This window comes from Nicotiana attenuata, chromosome 10, assembly GCF_001879085.1.
Source record: "Nicotiana attenuata strain UT chromosome 10, NIATTr2, whole genome shotgun sequence".
Classification (NCBI taxonomy): Eukaryota; Viridiplantae; Streptophyta; class Magnoliopsida; order Solanales; family Solanaceae; genus Nicotiana; species Nicotiana attenuata.
This window is the reverse complement of record NC_031998.1, coordinates 2,454,924-2,468,520: the sequence shown is the minus strand read 5'-3', so window position 1 is coordinate 2,468,520 and position 13,597 is coordinate 2,454,924. Positions and strand designations below refer to the sequence as shown.

General features: G+C 40.5%; 1 protein-coding gene across 1 annotated transcript; it reads left to right on the top strand.

Moving 5' to 3' along the window:
• Positions 9,354–12,840, top strand: LOC109232895 (pollen receptor-like kinase 1). Its single transcript, XM_019398586.1, has 3 exons — positions 9,354–10,156; positions 10,783–11,427; positions 11,926–12,840. Exons 1-3 carry the CDS (start codon positions 9,508–9,510, stop codon positions 12,576–12,578), a joined length of 1,947 nt encoding a protein of 648 aa, XP_019254131.1. The 5' UTR covers positions 9,354–9,507; the 3' UTR covers positions 12,579–12,840.

The following is a 13,597-nucleotide window of genomic DNA, read 5'->3' as shown; positions in this document are numbered from 1 at the left end:
ATGAAGAAAGATATAGTTGGGTTTGTAGCTCGGTGCCTCAATTTTCAGGAGGTGAAGTATGAGCACCAGAGACCGGGTGGATTGCTTTAGTAGATAGAGATTGCGGAGTGGAAGTGGGAGCGGATCACCATGGACTTCGTAGTTGGGCTCCCACGGACTTCGAGGAAGTTCAATGCCATTTGGGTGATTGTGGATCCGCTGACCAAGTCCGCGCATTTCATTCTTATGAGTACTACTTATTCTTCGGAGCGGTTGGCGGAGATTTATATCCGGGAGATTGTCCGTCTGCATGGTATTCCAAATTCCATTATTTCAGATAGAGATACTCAGTTCACATCACGGTTCTGGAGGGCAGTTCAACATGAGTTGGGTACTCGGGTGGAGTTGAATACAGAATTTCACCTCAGACGGACGGACAGTCCGAGCGCACTATTCAGATTCTTGAGGATATGCTCCGTGCATGTGTGATTGAGTTCGGAGGGTCTTGGGATCAGTTCTTTCCATTGGTGGAGTTTGCCTACAACAACAGTTATCAGTCCAGCATTCAGATGGCGACGTATGAGGCTTTATATGGTAGGCGGTGCAGATCTTCGGTGGGTTGGTTTGAGCCGGGTGAGGCTAGATTATTGGGCACAGACCTGGTTCAGAATGCTTTGGAGAAGGTTAAGTTGATTCAGGATAGACTCCGTACTGCCCAGTCCAGACAGAAGAGTTACGCGGACCGGAAGGTTCGTGATGTTTCTCACATGGTTGGAGAGCAGGTTCAGCTTCGGGTTTCCCCTATGAAGTGCGTTATTAGATTTGGGAAGAAAGGAAAGTTGAGTCCGAGGTTTATTGGCCCTTTTGATATATTGAGGCGTGTTGGGGAGGTTGCTTATGAGCTTGCCTTACCTCCCAGCTTGGCAGGAGTCCATCCGGTATTTCATGTTTCGATGCTCCGGAGGTATCATGGTGATCCGTCGCACGTGTTGGATTTCAGTTCAGTCCAGTTGGACAAGGATTTATCTTATGATGAGGAGCCAGTGGCAATATTGGACAGGTAGATTCGAAAGCTGAGATCAATGAACACTGCATCAGTGAAGGTTTAGTGGCGGGGTCAGCCGGTCGAGGAGGCGACATGGGAGACCGAGCAGGATATGCACAGCCGTTACCCTTATCTTCTCACTACTTCAGGTATGTCTCTATGCTCGTTCGAGGATGAATGAATGCTTAAGTGTGGGAGGATGTAACGACCCGGCCGGTCGTTTTAAGAATTAATGCCCCGATACCTTATTAACTGCATTCCCCGTATTTGTTTCTACTGTTGTGAGTTGCCAGGAGGATTTATTTGGAGTTTCGGAGAGTTTTGGGACACTTAGTCCCTAAATGAGAGTTTAAGTTTTAGAATTTGGACCGTAGTCGGAATAGCATGAAGACAGCCTCGGAACAGAATTCCGAAGGTTCCGTTAGCTCCGTTGGGTGATCTCAGGTTTAGGAGCGTGTTTGGATTGTGTTTTGGAGGCCCGTAGCTTATTTAGGCTTGAAATGCCAAAAGTTGAATTTTTGAAGTTTTCGGTTCGATAGTGAGATTTTGATCTAAGGGCCGGAATGGAATTCCGAAAGTTGGAGTAGCTCCGTAGTGTTGAATGTGACGTGTGTGCAAAATTTCAGGTTATTCGGACGAGGTTTGATAGACTTTTTGATCGAATGCGTATTTTGAGAGTTTTGAAGTTATTAGGCTTGAATTCAATGCTAATTGGTTGATTTGATGTTGTTTGAGGTGTTTTGAAGATTCGTTCAAGTTTGTTCAGTTGTATTAGACTTGTTTGTGCTTTTGGTTGAGGTCCCGGGGGCCTCGGGGTGATTTCGGATGGTTGACGGAAAGATTGGGAAATTGGAGTTGCAACTGAAGTTTAGGACTGCTGTCATAACCGCATCTGCGGTTGAGAGGCCGCAAGTGTGACTCTCATAGATGCAAAAACAAGCCGCAGAAGCGGCCAAGGGGGAAGGAGAACTGAAATCGCAAAAGCGGAAGGTGTACCCCACCTGCGGAACCGCAGATGCGGATTCTGGGTCGCAGGTGCGGCGAAGAGAATTTAAGTAGAAATCGCAGAAGCGGTCCTTTGATCGCAAAAGCGATCTCGCAGATGCAAAAATTTGACCGCAGGTGCGAAATCCCTGGTCAGAAAAGGGGGCAGAACGAGGGTTTAGTTCAAAAGTTAGAAAAATTGATTTGGAGCTCGGGAGAGGGCGATTTTAGGAGATTTTTGAAGAGGAAATCTGTGGGTTACAATTCCTTATCCCTTTCTAGTTGTATTCCATTAATCTATTGTTAGTTTTATCACTTAATTTTGGATTTGAGATGAAAATTGGGGGAAAATTTGGAGAAAGTTCCTAGACCTAAACTCTGAGTTTTGATTGGGAATTTGACATTGGATTTGGATAGTTTTGATATGGTTAGACTCGTGAGAGTACGAGGATTTGGAAAATATAAATTTTACCCGATTCCGAGACGTGGGCCTGGAGGGCATTTTGGTCATTTTACCTAATTTCGCGTATTAACTTAGAATTTATTTGTAGAATCAGTTACTTGAAGTGTTATTTACATTATGCAATTTTTAATTGAATAGATTTGGGCCATTTGGAGTCGAATACTCGTGGCAAGAACGTGGTTTCAGGTTGATTTTGAGCTGGTTCGAGGTAAGTGGCTTGTCTAACCTTGTGTGGGGGAAACTCCCCTTAGGATTTGGTTTGTTGATGATTGAAATGCCTTGTACGTGAGGTGACGGGTGCGTACTTGTGCTAATTGTTGAAAATTCATTTTCTTCAAGTAACTATAAATGTGATTTCCTTTTTCCTGTTCATACAGTGTGTAATTTAAGCCTGCTATTAGCTTAGGGATGCATGTTTAGTTGACTTAATCGCCTTACTTGCTCAAATTGCCTTATTTGGATTATATGCAGCATGCTAGGCTAGAAATACCTATTTTATTTGGTATGGAAATTTGAATTAAATTGAGTATTCTTTTGTGTTGTAGTTGTGTGCTTACTTTAGGACTACGGGACGGTATCCCGAAAAATCCCCCCTATATGTTTACTTTGGGACTACGGATTTGTATTCCGGGAGATCCCCCTGCACTTTTACATTGGAACTACGGGACTGCACCCGGTAGATTCCCTTAGTACTGAGTATTTACATTTGGGACTACGGATCGGGATTTCGGTAGATCCCCACGCACTATGAGTTGGACTACGGGACGGTATCCCGGGAGATCCACTGGATATTTATATTTGGGACTATAGGACGGTATCCTGGGAGATCCCCGGTTGTTATCTCTGTGTGAGCTGTATTCCTTTCCATGATTATTTTGTCTCTGTTATAGTTGTTGTTGTTCTTTCTATCCTGTGTTATTTCTTACTGTTGCACTTAACTATACTGTCTTATTCTATATTGTTATACCTTGTATTTCATTTAACCTCAGTAGGGCCCTGACTTTCCTCGTCACTGCCCGACCGAGGTTAGGTTTGGCACTTACTGAGTACCGTTGTGGTGTACTCATGCCCTTCATGCGCATGTTTTCCATGTTCAGATCCAGGTAATTCCACTCAGTCTTATCACGCTTGAGGCGAGGCGCTTTGCAGAGACTCCGAGGTATATCTGCCGTGTCCGCAGATCAAAGAGTCCCTTTCTATTCTCAGTACTAGTATAGCCTTTTCAGTATTTCCCTTGTTGGTAGACATTTCTGGAGTTAGAGCTTGTTATGTAATCTTTTAGCTTGTGATTCATGGGGTTCAGGATTTTGGGAGTGTTAGATTGAGATTTCTGTACTGTTATATGCCAGACGACATCTTAAACACTGTTTAACTTTGTCATCTCGGTTTTTAAATTACTTTCTTTCCGAAATTGTTTCTTTTTCCGTATTTGTTAGGCTTACCTAGTCGTAGAGACTAGGTGCCGTCATGATAGTTCATGGAGGGCGAACTGGGGTCGTGATAGTGCGTTATTGATGTAGGTTGGCAAGGTTATTGCATATGCTTCACGGCAGTTGACGGTTTACGAGAAGAATTATCCTATTCATGACTTGGAACTGGCAGCCATTGTTCACGCGCTGAATATTTGGAGGCACTATCTTTACGGTGTGTCGTGTGAGGTGTTCACAGATCATCGGAGTTTGCAGTATTTGTTCAAGCAAAAGGAGCTCAATTTGAGGCAGAGGTGGTGGTTAGAGTTATTGAAAGACTATGATATCACCATCTTGTATCATCCCGGGAAGGCCAATGTGGTAGCTGATGCTTTGAGTAGGAAGTCAGCTAGTATGGACAGCCTTGCGTACATTCCAGTCGGTGAGAGATCGCTTTTATTAGATGTTCATGCCTTAGCCAATCAGTTCGTGAGGTTGGATGTTTCTGAGCCCAGTCGTGTCTTAGCTTGTACAGTCTCGGTCTTCTTTGTTTGAGCACATCAGGGAGCGGCGGCATGATGGCCCTCATTTGATTGTCCTTATGAACACAGTGCGGCACGATGATGCCAAGTAGGTTACGGTTGGAGATGATGGAGTTTTGAGGATGCAGGGTCATGTTTATGTGCCTAATGTAGATGGACTTCGTGACTTGATTCTAGAGGAGGCCCACAGTTCCCATATTCTATTCATCCGGGCGCCGCCAAGATGTATCAGGACTTGCGGAAGCATTATTGGTGGAGGAGGATGATGAAGGATATAGTTGCATATGTAGCTCGGTGTCTAAATTGTTATCAAGTAAAGTACGAGCATCAGAGGCCTGATGGTTTTCTTCAGAAGATAGAGATTCCTGAGTGGAAGTGGGAGCGTATCACCATGGATTTCGTTGTTGGACTCCCACAGACTCAGAGGAAGTCCGATGCCGTTTGGGTTAATGTGGATAGACTGACCAAGTCAGTGCATTTCATTCCTGTGGCAGTTACCTATTCTTCAGAGCGGTTGGTAGAGATTTATATCCGCAAGATCGCTCGTCTTTACGGTGTGCCTGTGTCTATCATTTCTGATCGAGGTACGTAGTTTACTTTGCATTGCTAGAGGGCGGTACATCGTGAGTTGGGTACACGGGTTGAGTTGAGCATAGCATTTCATCCTCAGACGGACAGACAGTCTGAGCGTACTATTCAGATCTTGGAGGATATGCTCCGAGCATGTGTTATAGACTTTGGGGGATTGTGGGATCAGTTCTTGCCCCTTGCAGAGTTCGCCTACAACAACAGCTACAAGTCGAGCATCTAGATGGTTCCTTATCAGGCATTATATGGTAGACGGTGTCGATCATCGGTTGGATGGTTTGAGCCGGGGAAGGCTCGGTTGCTGGGTACAGATTTGGTACAGGATGCCTTGGATAAGGTTAATATCATTCAGGATATACAGCTCAGTCCAAGCAGAAGAGTTATGTCGACCGTAAGGTCCGTGATGTTGCATTCATGGTCTGGGAAAGAGTGTTGCTCCGTGTGTAACCCATGAAGGGTTTAATGAGGTTTGGAAAGAAGGGAAAGTTGAGCCCTAGGTATATCGGGCCTTTTGAGATCCTTGAGCGAGTGGGAGAGGTGTCCTACAGACTTGCGTTGCCACCTGGTTTATCAGCAGTCCATCCGGTGTTCCATGTGTCCATGCTCTGGAAGTGTCACGGTGATCCATTCCACGTATTAAATTTCAACACTGTCTGGTTGGACAAGGATTTGACCTACGAGGAGGAGTCGGTAGCTATTTTAAACCGGCAGGTTCGTCAGTTGAGGTCGAAGAGTTATCCTTCAATTCGAGTGCAGTGGAGAGGTCAGCCCGTCGAGGTAGGTACTTGTGAGTCCGAGTCGGACATGCGGAGTAGATATCCCCACCTTTTCACCAGCTCAGGTACTTTTCTATGTCTGTTAGAGGACGAACGGCTGTTTTAGAGGTGGAGAATGCGATGACCCAAAAGGTCATCTTATGTTTTAGAACTCGATTCTGCGCTCTTGAGCCTTAAAAATCTTATTTTTACCCTCCTCGATTTACGTGCGCAGTCCAGGCATGTTTCCAGAAAGCTTTTATGTTGAAAGTTGATGAAAATAAGAATTTTTGCCTTAAAAGTTAATTTTAGTTGACTTCGGTCAACGTTTTGAGTAAACCAACCCGGACCCGTATTTTGACTGTCCGGTGGATCTGTAATAAAATGTGGGACTTGGGCATATGCCCGGAATTGAATTCCGAGGTCCCAAGCTCGAGATATGAATTATTATTAAAAATTGAAAGTATGAAAATCTAATGGCTTTAAAGAATTGATTGATGTTTGGCCTTGTTGATACCGGGTTCGTATTTTGGTTACGGAGCCCGGTATAGGCCCAATATAATATTTATAACTTATCTGTGAAATTTGGTGAGAAACAGAATTGGTTGACGTGATTCGGACGTTCGGTTGTGAAGTTAGAAGTTATAAAGCTTTCTTGAAAATTTCATTCGATTTGGTATTCAATTCGTAGTTCTAGGTGTTATTTAGGCAACTTGATCGCGCTAGCAAGTTCGTATGATGTTTTAGGACTTGTGTGCATATTCGGTTTGGAGCCCCGAGGGCTCGGCTGAGTTTTGGATAGGCTACGAGATGCTTTGAACTTAGAAAATCTGGTATTTTTGCTGGAGCAGTTGTTCTGGTGTGTCCTTTGCGTTCGCGAAGGCACTCTCACGAACGCGATGGTAAGCTGGTCAGTGTGAGTTTTTCCTCTTCGCGAACGTGAAGGCTTGGTCGCGAACATGACCGGCTTAGCGTAAATGCGAAGCATTTGGGACCTGGGGGAGGGATCAGTCGTTCCTTCTACGCGAATTCGAGCACGGGCTCACGAACGCGAAGGCCAGAGGGCATAGCCTTCGCGAACGCGATGAGGGTTTCGCTATTGCGAAAGCCTAGCAGGCGTAGCTCTTCACGAACGCGACAATGTCCTCGCGAACGCGATGAACACTGTCGCCAAGTTCTTAAAAAAGTCCCAAAACGGGACTTAAAACATTCTTTCAAATTTTCAAAAGCTAGACGGCCTAGAGGCGATTCTCCCAAACTAATTTCTTCCCCAAAGTATTGGTAAGTGATTCTAAACCACTTTCTTTCAATTACCCATTGTATTTCATGAATTTTCAACCTAAAATCTAGAGTGTTCATGGTAGAATTGGGGGACTTTTGGGTAGAAACTAGGGATTTGGAAAATTGGGGATTTAGACCTCGAACTGAGGTCGAATTCCAAAACCAATTATATATACGGGCTCGGTGGTGATGGGTAAATGGATTTTGGTCCGAACCTCGAGTTTTGACCAAGCGGAGGGGAGGGGGGGTAGTTTGGGAAATCTAAATTTATGCATTGTAGTTGATTCCTTTAGCAATAATTGATGTCATTGAGTTAATTTTGACTCTATACGAGTGGCTTGGAGGTGGATACTAGAGGAAAACCGGTAATTGAGCATTGAGTGGGCCGTAGAGCGAGGTAAGTATCGTGTCTAACTTTGACTTGAGGGATTAGGATCCCTTGACTTATTTGCTATATGAAATCTATGTGAGTGTCGCATAGGTGAAGTGACGAGTACGTATGCACCGCCAATTTATTTGTTTTTGCCTGTTTATTTCCCGTTCCCCTCATATTGTCTTTTTCTCTGTCATAACTGCTACATGATCTACTTGTATTTCTATGCTTAATTTACCTGATAGATATTGTTTCTCTTTGTTGAAGGTATTAGTTATTTCGTAGTTTCGTTGCCTCCTATTATTTGCTTAGGCTGGTTATCGGTGCTTTCATGATATATTCTGGATTGGTCTCGCTGAGTAGTATTACTTGCGTAAAGTCTCATAGTGTATAAGCTTCCTATTTGTTTTAGTTTGAAGTTAAGCCTTGTGAAGGGTTATGTAATTTGAATTGTGAAGTTTATGTACTTGCTGAATAACTGATACTGATATGGTGGGATCGGGTTGCACGCTGCAACAGGTGGAATAAGGGTGATATATTGAGTAGGAATAAGGGTGAAATGATATGTACGGTGGGATCGGGTTGTACGCCGCAACAGATCTAATAAGGGTGAAGTGTGGTGAAATAAGGGTGAACTGTGATTGTGATTATTGTGATATGGTGGGATCGGATTGCACGCCGCAACACTCTTATCTATATTCTGTTATTTATGTTAATAAGAGGAAATAAGGAAGGAATATGAGATGTACGGTGGGATCGGGTTGCATGACGCTACAACCTATATATTTATATTCTCCTTGACTGTGTTAGCTGAACGGTAGCCTTAAATTGCACTTGAGGATTTGTAATAGCTGAACACTAATGATATGCTTCGAGGATTGTATTCACTTCTTGCAAGTTACTACTCTATTTTATCATGTCTTTCTTTCTGTTTTTATTATACACTGTATGCAGGTTATATTGTGATTGCCCCACCGTAGCCTCGTCACTCCTTCGTCGAGGTTATGCTCAGCACTTACCAGTACATGGGGTCGGTTGTACTGATACTGCACTCTGCACTTCCTGTGCAGATTTTGGAGTTGGTTCGAGCTGATCGAGAGGTTGGCTATAGGATTCATCAGCTAGGAGACCCAAGGTAGACCTGTCGGCGTCCGCAAGCCCTGGCGTCCCCTTCTATATGTCATACTTTAATGTTTTCCTTATTTCGCAGACAATTGTATTTTCTTTCGGATAAATACTTGTAGTAAAATCTTAGAATGTTCGTGAATTGTGACTCCGGATTATGCGTAGTAATAGTATATAATTAAAGTTGCTATTTATGTACTTCCGCGTTCATTTCGACTTGTTTTAGCTTGCTTGTTGTAAATCACTGAAACGTAAAGGAACTGGCTAATAAATCTCTAACGTTGGCTTGCCTAGCAAGTGTGATGTTAAGCGCCATGACGGTCCCGATGGTGGGGATTCGGGTCGTGACAGAATACTTTACCTTTTTAAAAAAAAATAATAATAATTATTACTTCCTTCCCAACACTGCCAATCCAACTTAGTAATTAACTTACGTGGAGTAAGCCTAGTCAGATTCGCGTAGATAGGTCACACAACCAATTCTAGTATTACATATACTTGTAGTTTCTTTTTCTGTTGTAAGACGTATAATTTTTTTCTTCCTATGAAGCTATAAACATTTAAATGCTGAAAATAAAATATGTGGAAGTTCTGAAACCAACTACAACCTCGGGGGATGATTGACTGCTGTTAAAGATGGTCGAAATTCAAAGAAAATTCAAAGGGTAAAGCGTAGTTTTCTGAGGGAATTAGCAAGAAATAGAGGACTCTATCAACTTAACATTCTCCACTTCACATTTGTCCATTTTTCCAACTACCTCTCAAACTTCTTTCTCTTGTGTTTTCCCCTGCATGTACACAAAACATTCTATTCCATTCTCCTTCCACCTTTTCTTTTGGCCTCAAAACTCCATAAAGGTAGCATTCTTTCATTTGTAGGAGCCCTTTGAGAGGGCGCGCACCTGCAAGTGCGCGCACCAGTAACAAAATTAATTAAGCCAACTATAAATTCTCTATGCAAAAATGGCACAAACTACACAAAAAAACTACAAAATCAAAAACAAAAACAACCAAAACTATAAACATCTCCCCTTCCTCTTCGTTATCGCGTTTTTACTAGCATTTGTAACCACCCCATCAGACGGGAAATTATCAGAAGCTGAGATTCTGCTCAAGTTTAGTCAATCTTTAAAATATGATGGCAATCCCTTTTCAACATGGAATGCCAATGTACCACCTTGTGTCAAAGGGAACAATAAGCCAAATTGGAATAGTCTTTTTTGTGAAGGTGGTATGGTTTATGGTTTGAATCTTGAAAATCTTGGTTTAAGTGGTACCCTTGATGTTGACACGTTAAAAGAGTTGCCTAATTTGAGAACCATAAGTGTATTGAGTAATAATTTTGAAGGGTCTTTGCCACCTTTGAATAAGCTACCTGCATTAAAAAGTGCTTATTTTTCAAACAATAAATTTTCTGGGCCAATTGATGGCAAGACTTTTGAAGGGATGAATTCGTTAAAGAAGCTACACCTAGCAAATAATCAATTTACAGGACAACTCCCTCCCATATTCGGTGAATTGCCAAAGCTCGTGGAGTTAAATGTACAAAATAATAAGTTTGAGGGTCCAATTCCTTCTTCCCTTTCTCGTCTATATTTTTCTGCTTTTCAAGGTAAGGGATCTCTTTATTATTTTAAGTTCTTAATCTTACATTTGTAATTGTGTGCATATTTCTTTATTAAGGTATTTTTTTTAATTCAATGGGTTGTTGTAGTATTTGAAAAATGATCATAATAAGTTATGAATTAAATTATTTGTAGCCTTCATCTTGTGATGCATATATTTTTTTTTTTTTAGTTGTTGTTGTGCAAACATGCATGCAACGCATGAAAGATTAGAAATCAATACATTTTCTTTAGAAATTCGTTTTGCTAGATTTAGTCGCTTCATTTCCTATTAACATTACAGATTTTTTTTTTAAATACGAGCTAATAAAATAAATCATAGTATTGTTTATGATTATGATGTGTTAACTAAAGATGTAACATGCGAATCTATGTTGTCTTACGATCCAAGATCATCATACCCTTTGACTTTCTTCACCAAAAAATCATTCTTGAAAATTTACAAGAAGATCAAATAAATAAGATATAATATGAGAACGTCCTATAGCAGGAATAATTGAGGAGAGTTATCTATCGTCAACGACATTAACATAAAAAACTAGAAATAGATAAATAACGCATAAATTTCTTTCCTTTTCTTTTTCACTAAATTTTCTTGCTTCCTTTTAAACAGGAAATGATGGTCTTTGCGGTCCACCTTTAACAAAATCATGCAATGAAGAGGCACCAAAAAAGCAAGAATCATCATCATCATCTTCTGGTTGGAAGATTGCCCTTATCGTCGTGGTGGTTGTTGCTGTTATAGGTCTAATTGCCGTTGTACTCATAACTCGTCGCAAGAAAAATAATTCCCAACAGGAAGTTACTCTAGGATCATCAAATATATCACCAACAACTCATGAGCCAAAACTCACATCAGCTGACCTAAACAAATTGGAACAAGGCCAAGTTGCTGCATCTCCTGATCGTTCTAATGATGGAAAAAGAGCTGAACAAGGACAAAAGCTTTTGTTCTTGAAAGATGACATTGAGAAATTTGACTTGCCAGATTTATTAAAGGCCTCAGCTGAAGTATTGGGCAGTGGTGTGTTTGGTTCAACTTATAAAGCTGCACTTAGCACTGGTCCTGTTATGGTTGTTAAGAGGTTTAGACATATGAACAAAGTTGGCAAGGAAGATTTCCATGAGCATATGAGAAGACTTGGTAGATTGAGCCATAAGAACTTGCTTCCTGTTCTAGCTTTCTATTATAGGAAGGAGGAGAAGCTTTTGGTCTTTGAATACGTCAACAATGTCAGCCTTGCCGTTTATCTTCATGGTATCTTACTCTATACTCTCTTCTAATCTATATTACTCTTTCCGTTTCAGTTTATTTGAACTTATTAATTACAACTTGGAGAGTCAAACAAGGTTTTCTTTGATCATATTTTTTCGCAAATATTTTTTAAACATTTTGAATTGTTAACTATTGTGACGTTACAATATTTCTTATATAGTTTCTAAATCTGTTAATTTTATTTCAAAAATTTGAAAATCCTATGTCCGTATTCAGACCAAAAATTAGTCAGCTTGATCTTTGTACTCTAAACTAAGTCATATAAAGTGGAATAGAGGAAATATTATGCTAAAAGTATATTTTTACTTGTTTTAGCAAGTAACATGTCTTGTTTTTAGGTTAGTAAACACTCCTATTTTTTGCGATTTATTCTTTAACGTAGTAAAATACTTTTTATACTATCAGTGTATATTCATGTTGTGTGTATGATTCTTTATATGATAATTAATGCCTAGTTGTGCATTGATTGTGATTGTTCAGGCAATAGTAAATCACGTGGGAACCAAAGCTTGGATTGGCCAACTCGCTTGAAAATTGTAAAAGGAGTAGCCAAAGGAATTTTATACCTCTACAATGAGCTACCAAGCATAACTGCACCTCATGGTCATCTCAAGTCCTCAAATGTCCTTCTAACTGAAACCTTTGAGCCAGTTCTCACAGATTACGCCTTACTACCAGTCGTAAATATCGAACATGCTCAAGAACACATGATCTCATACAAAGCACCAGAGTACAAGCTATCTGGCAAAATCAACAGGAAAACTGATGTTTGGACACTTGGTATGTTGATCCTAGAAATCTTGACTGGAAAATTTCCTTCAAATCTTTTAGGCAAAGGGAGTCATGATACCGATGATTTGGCGACTTGGGTGAACTCTGTACTTGGAGAGGATTCATCAAAAGAAGAGGTGTTTGATAAGGAAATGAAAGGAACACAAGATTGTGAGGGTGAAATGATGAAACTATTGAAGGTTGGTTTAAGTTGTTGTGAGGCTGATGTGGAGAAAAGATGGGATATAAAAGAGGCTGTGGAGAAAATTGAGGAAGTAAAAGAAAAAGGTGCTGCAGGAGATGGTGATTTCTTCTCTTCTGTTGCTGTAAGTGATGAAACTGACATGCATAATTCAAGATGAATAATTCAATAATTTTCAAGTGTATAGGGGTTTTTGATGATTTTCTTGGATGCATGCATGCATGACTACTGGGGTTATATGATTTTTTTTTTCATGGTGGAGAATCAATTGAGCCACCATGTGGGGTTACTACAAAAAACAAAAGAGAAAAAAGAAAAAAAAAGAAAGAAAATAAGTGTTAGAAAAATGAAGTACTTAATTTTTGTTTTACATGTAAATTTGTCATTCTTGAATCTATAGTCTAGGTGTGTTTCTTCTTTTATGTTCTTCATCAAGCTTATTTGGGATTATTACTTTATATTGCTATCTATAAATAAATAAACTATATGTTGTATATAAGAAATTTTGAAGACTTCTCATTCATGTTTTTCATTTAATTAGGTTACTAATTGAAGATTCTTCCATGTGCTTTCCGTTGCTCTAATTAATATACGAAACTATTATACTATCTTGAGATGCAGACACGGTTATTGTGACACGAGAAAAATGAAACGGTCTAGCTAGAGGCTTGTTTACCTAAAAACGGATAACAATTGAATTTATATTGTGGTTTTAAGGACACGTGATTTTACTTGGCACAAACGAGAAAAATACAATATTGTTATTGAAATTAACTGTAAGTAGAAATAAAGCAAACCAAAAGAGATGTACAGCTGATCCTCGAGCTAGGTTGCCTTCGAATCAAACAAGTATTTTACTGGAAAGTATGAACAGAATAACAGAGTATTGAGAGCTTAAGAAGAAGATGGTATATTGCTTTATGTAATGTGAATATGATGTCTTTTACAAATGATCAGACCTCCTTTATATAGTAGGGGAGTCCTACTCTTGGTACAATTCTAAATACAGTAAGAAATCCCATAATTGACTAATTAATTGGTCTCTTCTTGATACGTGCCGGGATTTGCACCGTGATCCTCGCTTGATTGCAGATATTTCGTCTTTCCGTTATTCGACCCGGTAAGCTTCCCTCGATCTCCATCTTATTCGGTCTCGATCTTGGCCGATCTCAATCTTGG

Bases quoted from the DNA above. Each gene is read 5' to 3' on its own strand.
- LOC109232895 (XM_019398586.1), top strand. From the start codon at position 9,508: ATGGCACAAACTACACAAAAAAACTACAAAATCAAAAACAAAAACAAC. The intron at 10,157-10,782 runs GTAAGGGATCTC...CCTTTTAAACAG, and splicing joins ATATTTTTCTGCTTTTCAAG to GAAATGATGGTCTTTGCGGT. The intron at 11,428-11,925 runs GTATCTTACTCT...GTGATTGTTCAG, and splicing joins CCTTGCCGTTTATCTTCATG to GCAATAGTAAATCACGTGGG.